General features: G+C 34.4%; 2 protein-coding genes and 1 long non-coding RNA gene across 3 annotated transcripts; all 3 read right to left on the bottom strand.

The window, feature by feature from the left end:
• Positions 1-1,956: 1,956 nt before the first annotated feature.
• On the bottom strand, positions 1,957-7,770 carry LOC112764815 (4-diphosphocytidyl-2-C-methyl-D-erythritol kinase, chloroplastic). The gene is made up of 11 exons (XM_025810612.3): positions 6,839-7,770; positions 6,525-6,620; positions 6,387-6,455; positions 6,170-6,274; positions 6,023-6,079; positions 5,685-5,885; positions 5,136-5,228; positions 4,958-5,057; positions 4,524-4,623; positions 3,317-3,402; positions 1,957-2,158 (listed from the first exon to the last, which is right to left on the bottom strand). The coding sequence occupies exons 1-11, from the start codon at positions 7,025-7,027 to the stop codon at positions 2,067-2,069; spliced, it is 1,188 nt and encodes a 395-aa protein (XP_025666397.1). The 5' UTR covers positions 7,028-7,770; the 3' UTR covers positions 1,957-2,066.
• Positions 7,771-13,640: 5,870 nt separating this feature from the next.
• Positions 13,641-14,855, bottom strand: LOC140180696 (uncharacterized). Its single transcript, XM_072221974.1, has 3 exons — positions 14,782-14,855; positions 14,073-14,508; positions 13,641-13,871 (listed from the first exon to the last, which is right to left on the bottom strand). The coding sequence occupies exons 1-3, from the start codon at positions 14,853-14,855 to the stop codon at positions 13,641-13,643; spliced, it is 741 nt and encodes a 246-aa protein (XP_072078075.1).
• A 1,356-nt stretch (positions 14,856-16,211) lies between these two features.
• Positions 16,212-17,763, bottom strand: LOC140180853 (uncharacterized). Its single transcript, XR_011874879.1, has 2 exons — positions 16,815-17,763; positions 16,212-16,512 (listed from the first exon to the last, which is right to left on the bottom strand). It is a non-coding gene; the product is annotated as an uncharacterized lncRNA (long non-coding RNA).
• Between the last annotated feature and the right edge of the window lie 4,899 nt (positions 17,764-22,662).

The raw sequence follows: 22,662 nt of genomic DNA, 5'->3' as shown, positions 1-22,662 counted from the left end.
CTATATAAGAAACAACAAACAACACACCAAGACACGACACTTCTCTACAGTTCACCTCATTTACTTTAGCTTATCTTTTCTTTATAATAAAAATTTTCTTCTGACTTGAGCGTCTGAGTATCTTTTGCAGGTGTTCCCACCCGTGGTGCTTAAATTCCAGCCGATGTATAGCTCTCTCTGTAAAAGAAGCTTACTGAAGTCGGAATTGCTATAACTCGGCAAGATCATCATGAACGGAACAATTATTATAAAAAAAACTTGTATTTATTGTATCAAAATTTCTATATTACTCATCAATAAATTTCTATTTTTTCTTCTAATATTTCTCTTTAAAAATTGTGTTTTTCTTCAAAAAAAAAATTGTGTTTATCATAAAAAAATTGTCTATGTTTATCATTAATACATTTATATTTTTTTTCTATTATTCTTCAAAAAATTATATTTACCTTCAATAAATTTATTTTTCATCAAAAAAGTTTTGTGCTCATCATTAATAAATTTCTTTGTTTCCTTCCAAGTTTTATCTTAAATAAATTTTATCTTTATAGAATTTATCTATCGTGCCTTAAGAGCACATGTTTAAGTTTACAAACTAAAAAATTTTTTATTGAAAATATAAAAAATTTAGTTTTCAATGCATTTGTTTTACATTCATTAATGAAAATATTTAAAACTTTCTGTGTTTTCATCATATTTTTCTCTTAAAAAATTTGTCTTTACTTTTGAACAACCTATGTGTTTGGCATAAAAAAAAATTTGAATTTATTGCCGTAAAATTTGGTATTTCATTTCTATCTTACTCATTAACAAGTTATCATTACAGTTAAGAAATTTCTATATTTATAAAAAAATTTCTGTTTTATTTATATTTTTCTCTTCAAAAAGTTATATTTACATTTAAATAATTTGTCTTTATAGTCAATAAACTTTTAACTTCATTCTCAGTAGGGGTGTTCATAGATCGGATCTGATCCGCATATCCGCAGTATTTATTCAAATCCGATCCGAAAATTGCGAATATGAATCCGATCCACAAAATTATCGGATCCGATCCGCACACTAATAGGATCAGATTGCGGATTTATCCGCGTATCCGCAAAAATAATAAATAAATATTTTTTTTATATTTTATTTCAACTAATAATTATCATATGTTGTATTATTTTATTTTTATTATTTAAAAATATGTTTAATATTATTTTAAAAGTAAACATGTTTAAAAGAGTAGAAAAGAGTAGAGAAAGAGATTTTATTGATTTTTTAAATAAAAAAAGCTTTTAAAAAGTATTTATGTTTTGCGGATATATCCGACATCTAATCCACAGATCAGATCCAACAAAAAAAAACTGCGGATATTGAATCCTATCCGATCTGATAATTTTAGTGCGAATCAAATCAAAATTTTGGCCATATCCGATCCGATCCGAGTTCATCCCTAATTGTTAGTAAATCTTTCTATTTCATTCCCGTGTTACTTTTTAATTTATAGTGACAATTTTAATATTTTTCATCAATAAATTTATATAATTTTTTATATGTTTTTCATAAAAGTTTATGTTTACTTTCAAAAAGTTCGATATTTATCATTGATATTTTTTTCATTTTCTAAACTTTTTCTTCAAAAAATGTATTTTACTTCTAAAAAATGTCTTTATCTTCGATAAATTTGTGTTTTGTTATCTATTCTTTCATCTTTTTTTCCTTGTATTTCTCTTCTTTATTTTTCATCTTCATAAAGTTTTTTAAAATATATAAATACCCTACAATCGAACAAAGAAAGATTCACAAGAAAGAAAAAAATATATTAAAAAAAGAATGAACTAGTGATAAAAGATTAAAAAGAACATGTGACAGAATTTGGTTGGTCTTAGTTACAAACATTTCTAAAAAGCTATTTTAATATAAAGTATGTTAACTCGTGTCTTAATATTATAGCCAATTAAAGAAAATAACACCTTAATAAATGTATATTAGATTTTATTTTAGGCTTGCATTATTTTTATTCCATGAAAAATGAGATCATAACACAACATTGTACCATCTTATTATCTTACAGAAAATATAGCTTAAACAGTTTCGGAAACACAAGGAGAGGCGGCAGGACTTGAAGAGGGCTCTCGGTACCACTCGTTTGCTTCTCGTGTGAGAAAATAAGCTTCTGCAATCAGAAAAAATAAAAAATAAAATAAAAATAAAAGAAAGAATGAAAAATCCACACCGGAATCAATTCTATGATTGGAGGTGTCAGCCCAGTTCAAATTCATTTAACAGACAAACTTTCTCCCAACCCTCCGCCTCCTCTTTTCTCCCTCTTTTTGATAGAAGAACATCAATAAAAGCAAGAGAAGAAAAAGGGAGGAGGATCAAAAGGGAGGAGGATCACGAGCAAGAAACTGTCTATGAAATATAGCTTACCAATCTCACAGATCAAACTCTTCTAAAGTGAGGAAATTGGTAAAGTGAGAAATCATTCTTGAATTTTGATGATGAGATTCACATACAATGGAAGTTACAAATTTAACTATGATTAGATCCTCACTTTATCACTTAAACAATTTTTTTACTTTAGAGATTCAAATTAGAATCTCACATGATTGAGATGGAAAGTCCTCCGAAAAGATCAGAAGCTTCACACATGGGCCTAACAATGTTCATTCAAGATACCTTAACAGCAAAGTACTGCCTTGTTCACGGTTTGCTATGAACTTAATGCTATCCTAATACTTATTATAACTACGCTAACTGTTCGTATCAATAAACGTAACTGAGATATTCAATCAAGTTCTTCAAAGTACAAAGGTCTAAGGCCAACAGACGACATCATAAGAACAACTGTAGTGGAGTGCTTTTGAAGTATTACTTTTGATATTTACAAAAAATGAACTGATTTAAAATTGAAATTTGCATCGAAATTAATAGATAAAATGAAACCATTCTCACTTTAGAAAAACAGTATCATCTTGATAGAGAACTAATAAAATTTTGCCACTTGTATAACTATCTGGGTGGAATGATTAAAAATAATATAAAATTCAAATTGAAAATTGAAACTAAGCATTGGAGTGACAAATCTCACATTTAGTTTCAAATAATTATTTATGACATATGGTCCCACAAATGCTCATATAGCATCTTGTGGAACCCAAAATGAAATTGAAATAAAAACTAGCATTGGAATTGCTCTAGAAACCAACCCCAAAAGACATTTTCTAAATTCTAAACCATTTTAATTTAGCTACTAGGTATGAAGTATGGGATAGCGGCTTCAAAAGAAGACCAAGGAACTTATTTTTCAAGCCAATTGATTGAGGTTTACCTGACAAGAAGACATCCTTGTATTCATCATCATCATAAACAAATTGTGGAGGATCAGCTGAACCAACACCGACAATAGTGCTTCCACTGCATGACATGAATTGAGAGAAAACATATAAGATGTGTAATTGCATATTTTAAAAAGAGCAAAAGAAATACTTTGGACTACTGCAAGAAAAGAATACGAAGGAAAGTGTCATTTGTGATTTCAGCACAAGGAATATATTTAAGAACATGGAAGAGTACTAAAAACTCATTCTTTCATAAATTACTCATCCTTCAATAGAATTAAAAGTCTAGAACTATGCTATAATATATCAAATTTGATAATTCATTATAACCACTAGTGTTTATCGAAAAATCACTACTAAGGAAATCCATGGAACAATCTACCATGCCACACTAAGAGAGAGATGTCAAAGCCTCTAAACTTCTAGTTGTACCATGTGCTTGATTAACTTTAGCTGACAAATATTTTTTTTTAAAGAGTAATGCTAGGGAGACAACTGTTTTCAGTCATGAGCCAACATTTTTTAAATTATTTTGTTTATCTTAAATTTTAGACTCTAAATCATAAACCTTTAACCCAAAATCTTAAATTATAAACCCAAAATCCTCAAAAAAAAAAAAAAAAAAAAAAAAAAAAGAGAATTTTTAGAATTAAAAAGGAAAAGTTGACTAATGTTGGCTAATTAAAAATGATCCCTATACTCTCTTTTTGAAAAAATTAGATATCATCCATTGGAAAAACAACAACAACAACAATAATAATGATGATGATGAAAACAATAAAACAATAATAATAATAACAATAAACCAAAGCTGCCAAACCATCAGGCTAAGGTGATGTGGGAGGCTTCTAAATCATCCAAGTCATCTAACCATAAGGATTCATAGGAACTTCAAGTGAAAGAATAATGATGTAAATTTTATTTCCAATAATAATATGTTTATACATTTGCCCCCATAAAAAATGAAGTAACTAGAATAAACTTCAACACCATAGCAGGCTTGTTTCACAGAATATTTGAGCATTGTTTAGTCCTTAATTGAGTAGTACATGTAGAAACACAAACCAAGAGAGAGAAAAGAAACAGAGACAGTATTTAACTTTGCTCCATAAAGTTGTACCTTTTTTAACTTCCAAAGAAAAAATGGCAGAATGAATGAAGAATACAAGGTTGTCAAGGTATTTTAACTGTTTTTACCTTCCTGACATAAAAACAGCATCATGTTCTCCACGGCTAGCTGCAATGATCCGCTGTTTCAATCGCTTGAGAGATGGGAGAACTTCAAAAGCAGGAATTTCTACAGATGAAAAACAAGGAAAAGTATACTATAAATCAAATGAAAACATAAAGGCTTTCTAATTCATCAGAACAGTACAGTAAAAAATCTGGATTATATTCTAATGTGATACATATGGATCAGTATCTACAATGTTAGAAGGATTGATTTGCAAGAGATAGGAGCCATACAAGATATTTCATGGTAAGTTGCACATTCAAGTATATCATGAGAATAAAAGATCAATCAAATTCACACTAGAAACCTCACAGGAATTGTATATAAAGTGTGTTTTCAAGAAGATTTTATCAAAACCAGAGTGAATAAAGTTAAAAAGAGAAGAAAATAAACAAACCTAAATCATTGATACAAACATCTTGTGATATCCCATTCCTTTTAATATTCTCTAGCAATATTAAAGGATCAACATTACTGGTCTGGTCCAACCGTAGCCGCTGTATCATTCGAAGAAAAAATTACTGATTATGAGAAAGGAGGGAAAAGTTGTGTTCTTATTCTAAAAATTCAAATACCTTGTAGACTTCTGCAGTTGAACAGGCCTCTTGGGGCTTTATGAGAACCATTGGAATGTCCAAAGATAGTGGTGGAGCTATATTCTGAACTATCTGTACAGTTTAAATGAAAAAGAAAATTTACGGTATAATGATAAAAGAAATTCATGTAATCCAACTGCCTGCGAAATTAAATATAATAGTCGAATGCCTTGACCTTTCAATGGTTACGGGAACATAAACCCTTCCCATTCATGACAAAATGATCTAATATCCATCTAGCAATAAACTTCAGGTTTCAAGTAAAAGGATCAATCAAGTTTCAATTCTTGGTCCACTTGTGTTTATTATACATAACAATAAAAACTTTCACGAACAATGAATGACTATCGAATCCAATATAATGATGCTATGCCTTTGATATTCTACCCATTAGGAACTTATCAACAGATCACATATTACTAAAACGCAGCAAAGATTGAGTACCCATAAATAAATACGAAACGACATATTAGAAGTACATCTCAAAGTTTTTTGTCAAATCTAATAATGAGGAAGGTTAGGACTGACCTCACCTCGACCGCTGCAATAGGCTGCTCCTTGAGAGAAAAAGAAAGGAATATCCGAACCAATCTCACTCGACCATTCTTGGAGTTCCTTCTCAGTGGCAAGACAACCGCTGAACTGATTCGCTGCCCATAATGCAGTTGCAGCATTGCTACTTCCACCTCCAAGCCCAGCCCCTGTGGGTACCCGCTTATCAAGATGAATCTGACAATATCATAAATATAAACAATATACATTAAATCTCATCAAAATTAGAAATCCAAACAATAATAAAAAGTATGAACCTTTCTTATTCAAATATGATAAAAATTTGGAGAAGAAAATAGCATTGTTGTTCATACCCAGAAGAAGTTATCACTTCCCGTTTTCTTCCTGTAAAGATTGAGCGCCTTAATAATCTACAGAAAAAGAACATTTGCATTACATTCACTGAAAGAAACTGGATAAAAAAAATCATAGATGGAAAACAAAAGTTCGCGATGAATTACCAAATTTCTATCATCAAGGGGCACCCCAGACACATTCGTCGAGAGACGGTCCGTAGTTTTTGATGGTGACAAAGAGAACTTGATTATATCACCTAGACTTATCACCTGAAGATTTCAAAGTGGTAAAAAAAAGTTATAGACATATGATCAACAATTAAACAAAAAATTGTAGAATTGAACTAAATGTATTAACCAAAATGAGATTGTATTAACTAACATGGAACAGGGAAGCCAAATCATGATACCCATCTTCCCTTTTGTTGGTTATTCTCAAGAAAATATTTATCTGCATAAAAGGAATCATCAATACAAGCAAACAAATTTTGGAATGATCTCTGAGCAACAGAATGGTTACCTTGCATGGAGAGAATAAAGTAAGTCTTGAAAATGGAGCATCTTTGTCCACTTCATCTGCTAATTTGTTTATCCTTCCCTCAGGGTCATACTCAATCTAATTAATATTCACCAAATCACAACTAATTTTATATCAGCTCCCAAAAATAGAAAAGAGAAAAACAATGACAACAACAACAAGAACAGCAACAGCGAAATTCAAAAGATAGCACGCCAAAGTAAAACTACAAAAAGAAACTGAAATTAAAATGTCATTCAACAAAATAACCATAAAACTTCAAGCCAAGGGATAATAACTAGGATGAGAAAACAAACCTCTACTTGCTTCCTTGAAGTGTTGGAATCAGAAACCATGGCTCTAACCAAGTGGGGTCTTTGGAAATGAAGCTTTGAGTGGAAATTGGATGACCCATATGGCTTGAATCGAGGTAAATGGCTGCTTCTGAAGGAACTTCGAGAAGAGGGAAAGAGATGACTACTGCAGAGAAACTGGGTAGAAGCCATGGATTCAATTTATGTGTAACAAAAAGATTTCCCAGACGAAGAAGAAGCAGCAGAAGCCAGTTGAACCAGCAGAAGCAGAAGCCAGAAGAAGCAACCGAAACAGAAGAAGAAACCAGTGGAACAAAGGAACACTGGAACAGAGACGATGAACAGGAGACTGGTGAAACGACGAGGAGGCGAGCGATAGGAAGCGAGGAGCGTGACCGAGGAAGAGACGAGAGCGACGAGGAAGAGAAGAGCACGACCGAGGAACGTCAGCGGCGAGCAACCTCCTGCGTGGCGGCGCAGAGCATGAACGAGGACGATGGTGGTGTTTGGTGACGGTGAGACGGTGCGTTGGAGAGGAAGTGAGATGAGATTGGGTCTGAGGTAGTCTGGTAGTGAGCGCCAAATGAACGAGATTGTTGACTGCTAAATGAGTTGATTGATTCACCCATTCTTTTTTTCAATATAAAACTTTTCTCGGTAGTAGGTGCAATTTATGTAGTAATCTAACCCACAAAGATGATGTGTTAGTTGGTAATTGAAGATAAACGAACATCTCATAAGCCATAAGTCACATCTTCGTTTCCCGTCAAACCCTTTGACTTCTCTATTGCCGAGAAAGCACACAAATTAATAAGGTTATGAAAATTGAAAACCCAAACCGATCCAATTATCAAATTAAAAATTTATCCGGCTGAATCCACAAGTGGACCAATAGTTCAATTTTGAAAAAAATTTCCAAAATTGCAACTGGGTTCAAACCTAGGGCTTTCAAGTTCAAAGGTATTTAAATCCCTTATTTTTACTACTTGGCCAAAATTATTTGAGTTAGTTTTAGGTCTAATTACGAAAAGGAAAAGTATTAAGGACCAAGAAACAATCAGTCAAGTTGTGACAACAATAATTAATAATTATTTTTGTTATTAAAATTAATAGGTTAATAATAAACATTAATTAAGAATTTCAAAAATAAGGATTGTTCAAAATCAGCAACTTCATATTCAATTCAAGTTCCAAATCTAGACCCGGGATCAAACCTAACCCCTCTGCAGGTATCATTATTGTCGTCGTGCCTGCGTCGTTACTATGCTGCCGCGAAGACTGATCAAAAACACTTTCACTAGAAGACACATGCATAAGGAGGCACATCTAGGAGACACATCTACAAAGACACTTTCATTAGACACAGTTATAAAAAAGACACGGCTCAATTAGAAAGACACCTCCATTAGAAGTCCGGCGCAACGTGCGTCGAGGCCGAGCACGGGAGAGGCAGTGTCAGGCGGTCCAGCAGAGAAGACGACGCAACTTCAATGGAGCAGTGACGGTGACCTTCGTGTGGAGTGGCAGAGGTAGCGCTGAGCTGTTTGCCGACGGAAGACCATTGTTGATGCCGATGGAAGCTCGCCAACGGAAGTTATCAAGGTTGACAGTGCGGTGCCGACGTCATCGAGTTGCGGAGATAGAGTCGGCATGTGACAAAGGTCCGCGATGCATCACTGTGGGATGGTTGTTCAGCGACAGGATGGAGATGGAAAGGATACGCACGGCGCTAGAAAAAAAAAGGAGGTAATGCCAATTTGGTCCCTAAAATTCCTAACTCGCTTCAGATTAGTCCTCCATTTTTTAAAATGACCAAATAAGTCCTCCACTCTCAGAATCGTGAATCCCCCTTGGTCCAAAAGTTAAGAGACGTTTTAACAGCACTGAGGTGTATAGTTAAGTGTCAAGTTGGCACTTAACTGTACGTTGATGTGAACGCACAATGAGTTCAACTCAAATTGGTGTCCCAAATTTGATTAAAATACCCAAATTGATCCATTCACACTTATAAAACCCTAACCCCCAAATGTTCATCTTTGTTCTTCGTCCCTACTCCTCTCCTCCTCGCTGTTGTTCATCTTTGTTCTTCGTCTCCACTCTTCTCTTTCTCGTTGTTGTTTTTCATCTTGTGAAGCTCTAAAAAGTCGCTCTTTTGGGTGAGACATGATGGGCGGTGGTGATAAAAGTCAAGGAAGCTCAAGTAAGAATAACTCCAATGGGAGAAACTACAATAACTAGAAAATTCGAACCAGGGGGTAAGAACGTTGTATTCTTCAGTTGTGGGTTGCGTATGGTGATTAAGTACTCAGCGACGCCAGAGAATCCAAGAAGACATTTTCATGGGTGTCCCAACTATGAGGTAAAATTTTGTATTTAATGGAATTGTTAAGTTGATACGGGTTTAAAGGGATGATTTGGTGATCGTTAATTCAATGTTTCTTTTTGCATTATTGTAGTTTGGAGTTCACTGTAATTTCTTTCGTTGGGCTGATGGATATGAAGAATAAGGTGTAGTTCAGGTTGCACAAGATGTTTTTAATGAACTCAATTGGAGAATGGAATCTTTAAAGAGTAGTATTAGCACATTGAAGATGTTGATGTTGCTACTGTTTTGTATTGTAATAACTATTGTGTTTGGTTTTGGTATTTGTTTATTTTGGTTTTTAGTTAAAAAATAGCTAAAGTGTAAGTGTGTCCATGATCATTATGTAATAATTTATGATTATAAATGAATGAAGTTAAGTTTTTCTCAACTTTGTATCTCATTAACCTGGATATTAACCTGAATGAAGGATAATGTAATGACAAAATAAAGCTAATAAATATACATCTTTAACTAAACCAACTTGTAATATATTATTATAATTATAATAACCATGACAATAGTGTTGTCTTAACAAAAGCACATAATAATGACAATTATGCAACAACATAGTGCAAAATATAAAATATAAACTAGGCTAAAAGTTTATAGCTAGGGTCATACCACCATGAACAAACACTAACAAAATACAAGTTCATACTTAATCCATCACAACGCAAATTAAAAGCAACAACACCAAATTGTTCTGACTATCATAAAGTAACAACTAAAGTCTTCATGACATCATCAAGCTTTCTTTCTTGATGCCTTAAATCCAGGTGTTGGAACAAACTTCAACAAAGCTTCCATCTTTTTAGATGTTCCTGCACTTGCTCCTTCCATTGTCTCACTTAAAACCACATCAGCAACACCAAAATTTGACTTTAGAGAACTGGCTGCATCAATAGATGACTTGACAATTGGAAGTTTGTTTCGCCTAGTTATCTTTCACTTGGGCAACTGTCAATTATAACAATAAGAATCAACCACAATACTAATATTTACAATATTAATAGTAATAATTGATCATAATACTCAATAAAATTGTTCAAATTGTGGCTTGTAAATAATTTTAGTAACATAAATTACCTTAGCAGCACCTTGAGCAACAACTCCTTGAACAACAATATACCTTGAGCAGCAGCAGCACCTTCTACAACAGTACCTTGTTGGGCACTAACTTCATTACCAACTTGATTATCAACTTGAGCATTTTGTGGGGCTTTTTCACAAGCTTCATCATCAGCTTGTTCTGCAGCTGTTGCTGCCTCCTCTGCCTTTAGCATTTTTGCAACTTCGCACCCTCTTGTAGTGTGACCAACATCGCCACAAGTTCCACAAGTGAACTTGCCATATTGCCTCTTTAATTTTGTGGACTTTCTCTCTTGACTGCCTCCAACAGGGACGTCATGTGCATCCTTCTTTCTTGCATAAAGCTTTGGTCTCCCACGTGATTTTGGTCTTGCCGGGGTAAGCAGTGAGAGTACTCAGACTTGTCCCACATCTCTTCTCCTCTTATCGGGTTGATATGAAACTCATATGTCTTATTGTAAGATCACATTATCAACCATGCATGAACATAGTTCTCAGGCCGATCATTCATATATGCAATAGCTGCGATGGCATGACGACAAGGTAATCCTAAAAGGAAGATAATTAAGTGAATATGTTGCAGTATTTAGAAAAATAAATCAAAAAAATCTACAGGTCTATTACCTAATAGCTGCCATGACCTGCAACTGCATGTGTGATTTCCCAAATCAACTACCACGTTGTGCGGCTCACCATGAACTTCAAACATGACTTCCGTAGCATCACCAGACCACATAGGTGTTTGGTATCTGCTGAAATATCTCTCCTTGCAAGCCTACTTTGTTGTATGGGAGGTAAATGTCCAATATGACTGGCTAGCTTGAGTTTATTTCTGGCCATGTGTAACACCTTAACTTTTAGCACCTCATGATCGCACTAAAGGTCCGGGTATTACCTGACTTTACTCCTTGAATTTCATACTTTATTTATTTAATATTGAGCCTCTACATGTTAACTTGTTGAGGCTCAATATTAAATAAATAAAGTATGAAATTCAAGGAGTAAAGTCAGGTAATGACCGGACCTTTAGTGCGATCATGAGGTGCTAAAAGTTAGGGTGTTACACCATGCTTGTCATGGCAATCCTCCTAACTTCCTCCAGTAGTGTAAGTATTGGCTTTTGTTGAGTTAAGAAATTAACTAACATAATTGATGATGACAAACATTAGATTATTGGGCTAATTACCCAATCAGTTTTGATTATTTTGGTTGAGTGATGCAGGCCAAAAATCAATATATAGCTGCAACCCATTATGGAATAAATTGAACCTGCTGGTGGGCTGTCCAAAGGAAGCCCAAAGAAAACAAAGTAAAGAAATCAAACGGGCTAATTGAATCTAAGCCAACCCAAGCCCGATTTGATATCACTCAAGGCTAATCCCTCCATTTTGCTTCTAAAGCAACGTTCACTTTTTTCTGTCTCGGTCAGAACTCAGAGAAAGAGAGAGAGAGAAAGCTTAGCTCCTAAGCTGTTCACCAAAAAAGCAAGAAAGAGAAGGTTTAGCAAAAAGGTTGAAGTCTAATCACCCACATCAAACTGTATCAAGAGAAGTCAGAAGCTAAAGGTGATTTATTTCCTTCTACATGCATCTCATTTTCTTCTCTTCATCTTCAACTCTCAGCCATTCCAAATTAGGATATATGGGAAAGATGACCTCTGATCAGCATTGCTGTGAATCTATGGTCAAATTTTTGTCTTGGGGACCAAGTGGTAATTCAATGGCTCAGATTTGGCTTACCATTGAAAGACTATTTCTCTTTGCTTTCCTGAGGCTTTTGGTCAAGCAAGAGAAAGTCAGACACAAACTTCTAATTTGGGGATTAACTAAAAAGTGACACGGTGAGTTGGTGAAGCACACAGCTCTAGGGTTGACCTAAGAGAGAGCAACTCAGCAACATACAAGGAGATACAAAAGAAGATTTTTCATTCTTCAGAAGTCAAGGAGAGATAACTAGTGTTTTGAGGTTTATGTTCTGAGAAGAGTTCTCTGAAGAAGTTCATCAACTTGGACAGTGCTTCCCAGTCAAAGGAGCATTTCGCCAGAATGAGGAACTAAATCAGAGGCAAGCAAATCTGGTTCATCACATAGCAAAAAGGCTGTTGAATCATTAATCTCCTTCATATTTTACAGATTGTAATTTTCTTTTTAATGTTTATCTTTCTGTAATTTCTTGAGGTAAAAGGCTGAATGAAAGAGTCATTGAAAAAGCCTAAGAGTGGAAAGAGGCAGAGAGATACACTTGAGTGAAAAGCCTAGAGTTATTTCATATTTCTTTATGTTGAGTCTGTGTCTTGTATCTTGTACCTGTGAGGTACCCCTTTCTTAGTTGGGTTAGCACTAAGAGTGAAGAGTTATAGGGGTGTCCACAGATCGGATCGGATCGGATATGATATCCGCGCTTTTTAATGCCGGATCTGATCCGATCTGATCTGCAAATGTGCGGATCGGATCGGATCGGATATCGGATATATCCGCATGATTAAACTTTCTCTTTTTAATCATATTTCTATGTAAAAATATTCAATAAATATTTTTTTCATACTTTTAAACTTATTTATTCCGAAAATATTTTTAATCAAACTCTTTCTAAATAACAAAAATAAAATAATACAATATATGAATAATAATTACTAACTAAAACATACAAACAAGTAAATATAATACCAAACATATATATATATATATATATATATATATATATATATATATTTTAATTATTATTGTGCGGATCTGCGGATCCGCAGATCAGATACGCGGATGTAGAGCAGATATCCGCGATCCGATCAATTTGCGGATCGGATCATATCCGCAATTTTTGGATTAGATGCGGATATTTACCTCGGATCTGCAGATACGATCCGATCCATGGACACCCCTAAAGAGTTAAGTATTAGCATAACCAAGTCAAGTTAGGTTAGAACTTGAGTGTGAAAGGATTGTGTCAATCCTGTGGAATTGGTGTATATAATACTTTAACTATAGTGGAAATTCCACCACTGTTGTGGTGGAGACTGGACGTAGATTGCACTGCACAAGGCAACCGAACCAGGATACATGATGGTGTCACTTCTTTCTTCCCTGCTCTGTTCTGTTTTCTGATATTCATGAGACAAAATGAAATTGTCTCATAAATCTTTCGCTGCTGAGTTCAAACAGATTCAGACTGAAAGTTTGGTTTAAAGGGTTAATATATTTAAGTTGAAAGAATGTCATAGATTCAACCCCCCTTTTCTAAGCCTTCTACAACCTTCAGCTTTGATCTGTATGGCTTAGTGGCTGAGTTGAAGACTTCACACATGTTGTTGCATATATTGTCGTTCTTTGAGGTGTCTTTGTAGTGCGCTCTGGTCTAGGATTGTCTGGGGATCTTGTCCAGATACTCCCACGCCTTCACATTGATAATCTTGAGGGTTTGCATGATTTTGTTAAACTCTAGAGCTGTCTGTGCTCTAACACATGCCCACAATAATGATTTCAGGTGCTTGTTCTTCCATCGCTTTTGGAAGTTATGCCACAAGTGCCATTCACAAAATCTGCGATGCACATTGGGCATAACCTCTTGCAGTACCGGTATGAGTCCCTGCAATTCACAAGTGGCAATGGTAACAGTTCAGAATAACCATGAGAATGGTACTAGTTCAGAATTCACAAGTTCCTAATACTCAAAATATACCCTAACTATACATTCATTAAATCCAAATAGTCCCTAACAGAACCATCATTAAATCTAAACAATTCAATATATCATATATTGTGTTTCTATATAGTACATTATACGTACCTTTTGCATGTCACTCATGAAACACCAGTTATGCTCCTGATAGAAACCGATGTCTTCATGTAAAAGTTCCAAGAACCACTTCCAAGTTGTTTTCTCAACAGGAACAATAGCCCATGCTATGGGGTAGATGTGATTGTTTGCATCTTGCACCACGGCACACATTAGCCATCCTCCATAGGAAGTCTTTAGAAACGCTGCATCCAAACCAATCAAGGGTCTACATCTGTGCACAAACCCTTGCTTGCAACCATGAAGACACATAAAAATTCTGAAAGATAGGGTCTCCCTCAGTTGTGCATTTACACCTAGTTTCACAGTAGATCCTGGATTTGACCTCAACAACTCCTCTGCATAATCCTTAAGCTTGGCATACTGGGCTGCTTCATCACCTCTCACAATCTTCCTAGCATCTCCTAAAGATCTTGTAATGTTAGTCCTAGACAATTGAACTCCAGTTTTTCTCTTGAAATAGTCAAATACCTCACAATGCCTAAAAGTAGGTTGCTTCCTTACCTTTTTTATTAGGATTTCAGTAACCCATTTTTTAGTTGTACACCTATTTTTTGTTTTTCTCTCACACGTATGGTCATCATTAAATGTCTTAATCTGCCTGCACGCATGCCTTTTGTTATAAGAACAATAGACTAACTAAGGACACTCTTCATTTTTACAAACAACTCTAGCTCTAGTAGTGTTATTCTTTGAATACCTTACTCCTCTTCCCTCTTGTAAAGTATAATTTGTAACAGCCCTTTTGAAAGCTTTCCTAGTTGTAAATTCCATCTCTAATTTCAACCTGACATGGCCAAACTTGGCAGCATCATTGAAAATTGGATTCACAACTAGGTTTGCCTCGTCATTGATGCGTGAGCATCTTTCCTATCTTTTCCTAGTGAAATTGCATTCAATTTGTGGGGTTTAATCAAGAATTAATTATCTTTTAGCCACTATGGATGCTACTTTGAGTCTTGTGCAATTCTGTTTATTTTAGGTAGCATTCGAATGGATTTGATGAGTTTCTGCAGAGAAAGAGAAGAAACCAAGGAGCTGACCAGTGAGGAGCGACGCGTGCGCGTGCCTAACGCGTACGCGTGATTCGGAGCTGTCCATGGCGACGCATGCGCGTACCTGACGCGTACGCGTGAAAAGCGAAAGTTCCACAGCGACGCGTGTGCATACCTGACGCGTACACGTGACAAGTGAAGAAGATCATCGACGCGTACGCGTGACATGCGCCACATGCAGAATTCACAGAAAACGCTAGGGGCGATTTCAGGCCGAGCTTCAACCCAATTTTCGGCCCAGAAACACAGACTAGAGCCAGGGAAAGCAGAGACTCAAGGGAGATTCACACAAGAATGGTTATGCCCACTCCAAGTTAGCCGTGGACCTTACGAAGCAAGTGGTCCCTATCCATCAATTGAAGACGTGCTGATTGCTATAATTAATTTTGATTTAAACTTTAATTTTTATTTTAAAAATAGGAAAAGATATTATTTTAGTTTTAGAAAATAAATTTTTAAATTAATTAGGATTAGATATAAAAGGGGATTGGAATTATTCCACTGGGGATTCCAATTAGTTAACATTCAATTCCACCTCAACCAAAATACATTTTATCAGAATCCTTATTTTTCTCTCTGAATCATGAGCAACTAAACCTCCACTGTTAAGGTTAGGAGCTCTGTCTATTGTATGGATTGATTATATTATTTTTCTATTTTAATTCATGTACTGATTTATATTTCAAGAATTGTATTCGTTCTTTATTTTATGAATTTGGGTGCAACGGAAGTATGACCCTCTTTCTAATTGAGTTCTTGTATAACTTAGAAAAGCTCTTTACTTGAACAGCAGCTTGAAAACAACTTCTCCTAAATTTCTATTTTATCTGAATTTAACGAGATACGTGATATATAATCCTCTTATATTTGGGTAATTAGAATTTTTGTGGCATAATAACTGGAATTAAACTTCACCCCCTAATTAGAATTGATTGACCAAGGAATTGGCGGTTGATGAATTTTAGAGGAGACTATAAAGGTCTAAGGAATTAGGGTCTAGTCACATATAGTTTGCCATGAATTAAATCTTGCATGATTAAAATAGTTAATAAGAAAAGTCAATCCAAAAAATAGATAACTCTGAAGCCTTAACTGTTTCTCCATACTTTATTCCCAACTTATTTATTCGCCTGTCTTTAATTTAATGCTTTTGAACTCTCAACACTATTTTCTGTTTGTCTAACTAAGTAAATCATTTAACCATTGTTGCTTAGTCCATCAATCCTCGTGGGATCGACCCTCACTCACCTGAGGTATTACTTGGTACGATCCGGTGCACTTGTCGATTAGTTTGTGGTTAGAATTTCCGCATCAGTCATCAGAATTTGGGGGAGTCCTCAACTCATCTGACTTCCAAGAATCACCCGAAAATGAACCTGCTTATCAAATTACACTAAACTAAATAAATAACTCTAAACAAATATGTTTTAGCAAATCATAGATTACATTAAACTAAACTACATAAATACAATAAATAAGTCTAAAAAAATATGATTTAGCAAAAGAACATAGAGTACACTAAACTAAATAAATAAAATAACTCCAAATAAATATACTTTAGCAAACTATAGATTACTTTAAACTAAACTAAATAAAATAAAATAAATAAATTCAAACAAATATAATTTAGTAAAATAACATAAAGTACAACGAAATAAATTACCAAGACTCTGTTTACCTGATTCATATCTGGCAGCTTGCTTCTTCCTTTTTTTAGATGTTTCTACCTCAGATTCAGTACTAGATTCTGAAAATTCAGGTGGCAGATGTGGCATGTAAAAGTTATCTTCTGCAGATTCATATGAATCAGATGATTTACCATCAGCCCCAATGATTGGCATTCGAGGTGTCTTCTTGCTAGTAGATCTTATCACAGATTTTCTAGGTGACTTTGTTGAAGTGTTAAATTTAAAGCCACCAAATTTTTTTGTTGGTTTGGTGGTAGAATTTCTCTGAATAGTTTGTGTAATTTTTGTGTTTGCTTTTTTCTGAGTTGGGAGAGTGGGTGTAATCGGATTTGGTTGAGACAATGGCTTAGTGCTTATGGGATTTGGCTGTGATAAGGGCATGATAGTGGGTTGTGGTGTGGGCTATGGTGTGGGCTTGGATGTGGGCTGTGGTGTCGGCTGTGATATGGGCTGTGGTGTAGGCTAGGGTGTTAGAGTCTCTTGCTCAGGAAGGGGAACACAATTGGCTTAGAATTATGTTGGTTTCCTTAACACCATTGTGTTGCTCTAAATCATTCTTGTCACCTCCTCCACCAATACATTCATCATCATCAGACAGTTCCATATGATCTATAAACTCAGGGACAGAGGGACCATGTTCAAAATATATATGGATGACATTACCATTTTGGCGGCAGAGGCTAACCATATCCCTTAGATCCTAGTCCAACTTCAACCTCCTCAAACCGTACTCTAAACCATCTTTAGGATCCAAGTACCAGCAAGCATGAGCTTTATCATAGCCCAACTCCTTGTCGTAACCAGTTATGACAAAAACATCCAGGTAATCTGCATTAACTCTAAGCCATTCACCAGTGCAACTTGATGTGTATACAAATCTACCATCAGAAACTTGGGTCTCGAACCTCCCTCCATGGTGAAAATAAGCCTCAGCCGATCGCTCATCTGAAAAAACACAACAAAATATACCAGAATTCACCATTACATCATTTTCTAATTTTCAAAAAATGTTAAACAATCACATACTAACAAACCATTAACTAACAAACTGTTAACTATGCACTATCACATACATTTAACTTTGTAAGCCAGAATATCACAATAAATTAGCACTATAGTCAAAATAAAAACCCTAAATCTTAGAACACAACCACAAAAAAAATGAATAACATAGAGTACATTCAAAAAAGTTAAATGCAAGTATCAAAATCACAACATATCATGTTAATCACCCAACTAACATCAACACAGTGAAAAAAAAATTAAATCCTTACCGTTCACCGTAGAAAATGTTTGAGGCGGATGATGTTGACAGAAATGATGAGTTTCGCTGATCAAATGAGGGAACAACGGACGACTGTCGGTGAGCCACGACAACGTTGACTTGAGAAAGATGAAGAGGTGATGAGGGTGATGATAACGTATTGCAATTTTTGGTGGGAAGGTAATGGAATGACCATTTGGGAGATTTTTAATTGGGGAGAATAGATTATGAGAGCAAACTAAACGACGTCGTTTAGTTACTGTACACCTCAACGCTGTTAAAATGTCTTTTAACTTTTGGACCAATGGAGATTCACGATTCTCAGAGTGGAGGACTTATTTGGTCATTTTAAAAAGTGGATGATTTATCTTAATTGAGTTGGGAATTTTAGGGATCAAATTAGACAATACCTCGAAATAAAAGGTAAGAAAAAATGGTGAAATATAATTCTAAATTAGGATAAATTTGGGTAATTGAAGTGTGTTTTTTTTTATTTGATAGATTTTGGAGTCCAGTCTATCAAGAATTTGCAGAAATGGACAAAATTTTACTTAGTTACCTAGCAAAATTGTTACGAAAAAGTAGGGGTGTGCATGGGCCGGATGAAATCGGGTTTGATGTGACCCAGATCCGGCCCGAAATATATACCGAGCCTATTTATTAGACCCGAACCCAGCCCTAGACCCGATGAAACCTATACACTTTCGGGCCACGATTATACCGGGTAAAAACCGGGTGAAAACTGGGCCGTTAACATTACGTTACCTTGATACCTTCTTATAAGCTAGCATGTGAAAATATCCAAATTTCCAAGACTCCAACCATTATTTGACATGGTAAAATTCACTTAGAAAAATATAACAAGAACCAACTCTTCTCTAAAATTAAAGTATAACCATAATCAATACTAATATTGTATAATAGCACCAAATATTTAAATCAATACAAATAACACAATATTATGCATTAGTCTAAAATCTTATGCATTTTAAACATAAAACATTAACTTATACTCTTATAATAATTAATAACACAAAATATTAAGGTTTATAATACTTAAATTCCACATAAGAATAACTATTATCCATCACTAATAACACAAAATATTAATTGTGTATGATGACCGGGCCACCGGGCCGACTTCGGGTGACCCAACCCATGGCCCGGACCCGACCCAAAATAATGATCGGGTCTATTTTTGAGACCCTTACCCGACCCTAAATCCGATGAAATCACACCAAAATAGCTCCTAAAGCGTTCGGGAGCGGGTCGAGTCTTCGGATCAGACCGGGCCATGCACACCCCTACGAAAAAGTATGATAAAACTTTTCATCTAATAAAATAACGAACAATCGTTATCCTTAGTAAAATTTTAAAACCCAGTCATTTGACTCTTTGATTTTATCCGATGTGTCAACTCCTCTTTCATTCTAGCATTGGATATCTCCTTCCGGAATATGAGATCTCAATATATTGTCAATACATTATCAAAAAATATTATCACATACTTATATTTGCAATTACTTTAAAGATAATAGAAAAATTAATTCTAGTACAGAAAAACCATTCAGTCAAAATGTGTAAAATCAACGTTCGCTTGAAATAAACCACCACATGATTTTTGCCTTTTATCTAATGTATAGTCACATTTCAGTAAATAAATTCAATGATACAAATATTATCTGCAGAGAGAAAAGTTCTTCCTTCTCAAGGATATGCGAGTTTCCCCCTATTTTTCCCACTCCTAAAATGTTTCCTCCATTTTTTGAACTCTGATGAAACAACAACTTGCATGTTGCAATCATGGGCAATATAAACTATGCTTGAAAAATAATATGTGTATAAGCTGAATAAATTTTTTCTTACTAAGTCTGTGATATTGTGCTTTGCTGGTTGACATTTTCAGCCTCAAACATCCTTAACATTGATGAACTCAGGTTAACTTCACCTGAACCTCCAGAGACCAAATCTACAACTTCAATCTGCATAAGATCCACAGAAACAATTTCTAATATGTCATAGAAACGTTTTGACAAATTAGTTTCTTACTTTTCTATGTTAAAAAAAACAATAAACAGCTATACCTTAAACTGTGAAAGACCTCTTTCAGCTCTTTTTCTGTTTACTGCTAATCCTCCGAGCACTGTCTCTTTGCTGTATGAGAACCAACATGAGTCAGGTATCAAATAAATCAGTACTGACAATTTGAAAGTCATAAAATCACTGTGTATACTACAATTATTAGAAACCCAAAAGAACTCACAAAATTGTGATAGTAATGAACTTGCTCGGGTCTCTATCAGAACAACATTCTAATGATCATGATCATCAAGATCCAGAAACAACAAAATAAAACCGGCATAACACAAGCTTGCAGACTTCAAACCTTACAACCACAGCCTCCAAATCTGCATCCACGATAGAAGGGCCATAAGGATCTGTGATTGGTACAGCTTGCACTTCCAGTTCTGGCTTGATAGACTGCATGGTTTTGCATACCAATTTCAAATAATAATTATTAAAAGATTTTTTTTTCTTTCAAATAAATCTTAAACGATATGCAATTGATGGATGGATGCAAATTAGGACATCATTCATTTTCTTCCCATCCACCCTTAGAAACTAGTAATACAAAGACACACCACTTAAAATAGACATGCATATGTCAACAAAATAATAAAATAAGTTCATCCATCATGAAGAGGGTAAGCTTTTCTTAGCTAATAATTATGCACGTTTAACAGGGGGCAGGGGGGGAGAAAAAGAAAGTACATGAAATAGAGGAGATTACTTTTGATAAATTATATGTAAGAGCATAAGGAAAACATTGCCTTTGTACCTTTATGAAGATTTCAACTTTATGAAGATTTCAACATTGCGTATCCTTTCCTCAATAGGCTGTAACAGTTCAACAAACTGCAAAGTGGAAAAGGATCGTATAAGGAAATTCCAAAACTAAAAGCAAAAGCAAAGCCTGAAGAGATGAGGGAAAGAGGCTATTTTGTAAGTAAAATCCATACACCAAAAATTATAACTTGGTAATAAGGTGATCTTTCATCTTATAGTTGAAATTACCAGTAACAAGCTCAGTTATACAATGTTTAAACTTTAAATCAATGAGCTCCTATACAATTTAATAGATAAGCTTTTGTAAACATAAAAATATAATTCTCAATTTTCAAAACTGAATTTTTCTCTACCAAAAAAGTTTCAAGAGATAAAAAGTTGAAGTAGTTAAGAGTTTGGTCAGTTTTAGCATGATACTTAGTTTCACTTTATATTTTGCACATTGACTACTGAAAATGAATATATTCTCTGGAATTTGAATTCAGGCATACTCTTCTAATTAATTTGATCAATTCGAAAATAATTTGACTCAGAGACCAATAGTAAGCTATGAGAGTTCAGTGAGAGAAGATGACACCGAAAGAGGGGGAAAAAAATAAAAATGAAAAAATGAAAGCCTAATTGTTTTTCTTGTTTTAGCATTCAAGTCTCAACTAATGAATGATCCGGAGTGGATCCTCTCCAGTGGAGAAAAAACTGGATGGTATCCAGTGGAAGATCTCACCCTTTATTGCATTCTCTCTCTCATTTATTGCTGGTCCCACTTGTAGAATTGAAGGTGGGAGATTACACTTTATTCTCTCCAGTGATAAAAAAAATGGAGAGGATCCATTTCCTGAATAATCATGTCCTGGAGGCTCTTCAACCATGACTTTCTACAACACAAACCTTACCTGATTAAAATTAAAGACACAGCAGTGTGGAGCAAATAAAAAAAATCCACATTTTCAATAGAACTAAGGATAAAAAGAATCCAATTTGCAACAAATCAGCCGGTTCAAAAAAGTTAAATGTTATATCAAGGTTGCGAGAACCGAAGTGGTCAATGTGACTGGTTTAATGGTCTAACTGAAGTCGAATTGTGGTTGAACTTATTTAATTAAATATACAATAAAATTATTAAAAATTTAATATATAATTTCAAATATTTAAACTCAATCATTTTTAAAGTAATAAAATTTAAAATTTCATAATGACCTAAGAAAAAAGGTTAATAGTCAAATTCGTCTTTAAAAGATCACTCATTTTTTAAATTAATCCTCAAAAAATTTTTTTTAGTCATATTAGTCGGTGAAAGATAAAACGTAAGTCAACTTGGTCCTTCCGTTGGTAAATAATGACGTGTCATGTTAAGTATCATGTGGCATGATGACATGATAGGTTAATGCCACGTGTCACAAGATGATTGGTTGACGTGTCAGGTCTGTGACACTTAGTACGCCACGTGTCACGTAAAAAAGTTATTTATAATAAAAATAGTCACTGAAAGTTCAGACGTAAGTCATTTTCATCCCTAAAATTTAAAAATTAATCAAATTAGTCCTTATATAATTTTTTTTCTTTATAATATTAAATTTAAAATATTTTTTGATAGTACTAATTTTAATATTATTTTTTAGACTTTAATAAACAAAACTCTCTTTACATAAAATAATAAAGATAATTAAATTATTACAAAATTATTTTGTCATTTGTATTTTAAAATTTTATATTTTTAAATTATAATT

This window comes from Arachis hypogaea, chromosome 17 (genome assembly GCF_003086295.3).
Source record: "Arachis hypogaea cultivar Tifrunner chromosome 17, arahy.Tifrunner.gnm2.J5K5, whole genome shotgun sequence".
Taxonomy (NCBI): domain Eukaryota; kingdom Viridiplantae; phylum Streptophyta; class Magnoliopsida; order Fabales; family Fabaceae; genus Arachis; species Arachis hypogaea.
Note: the sequence above shows the minus strand (reverse complement) of the source record. Positions and strands in the feature narration are given on the sequence as shown.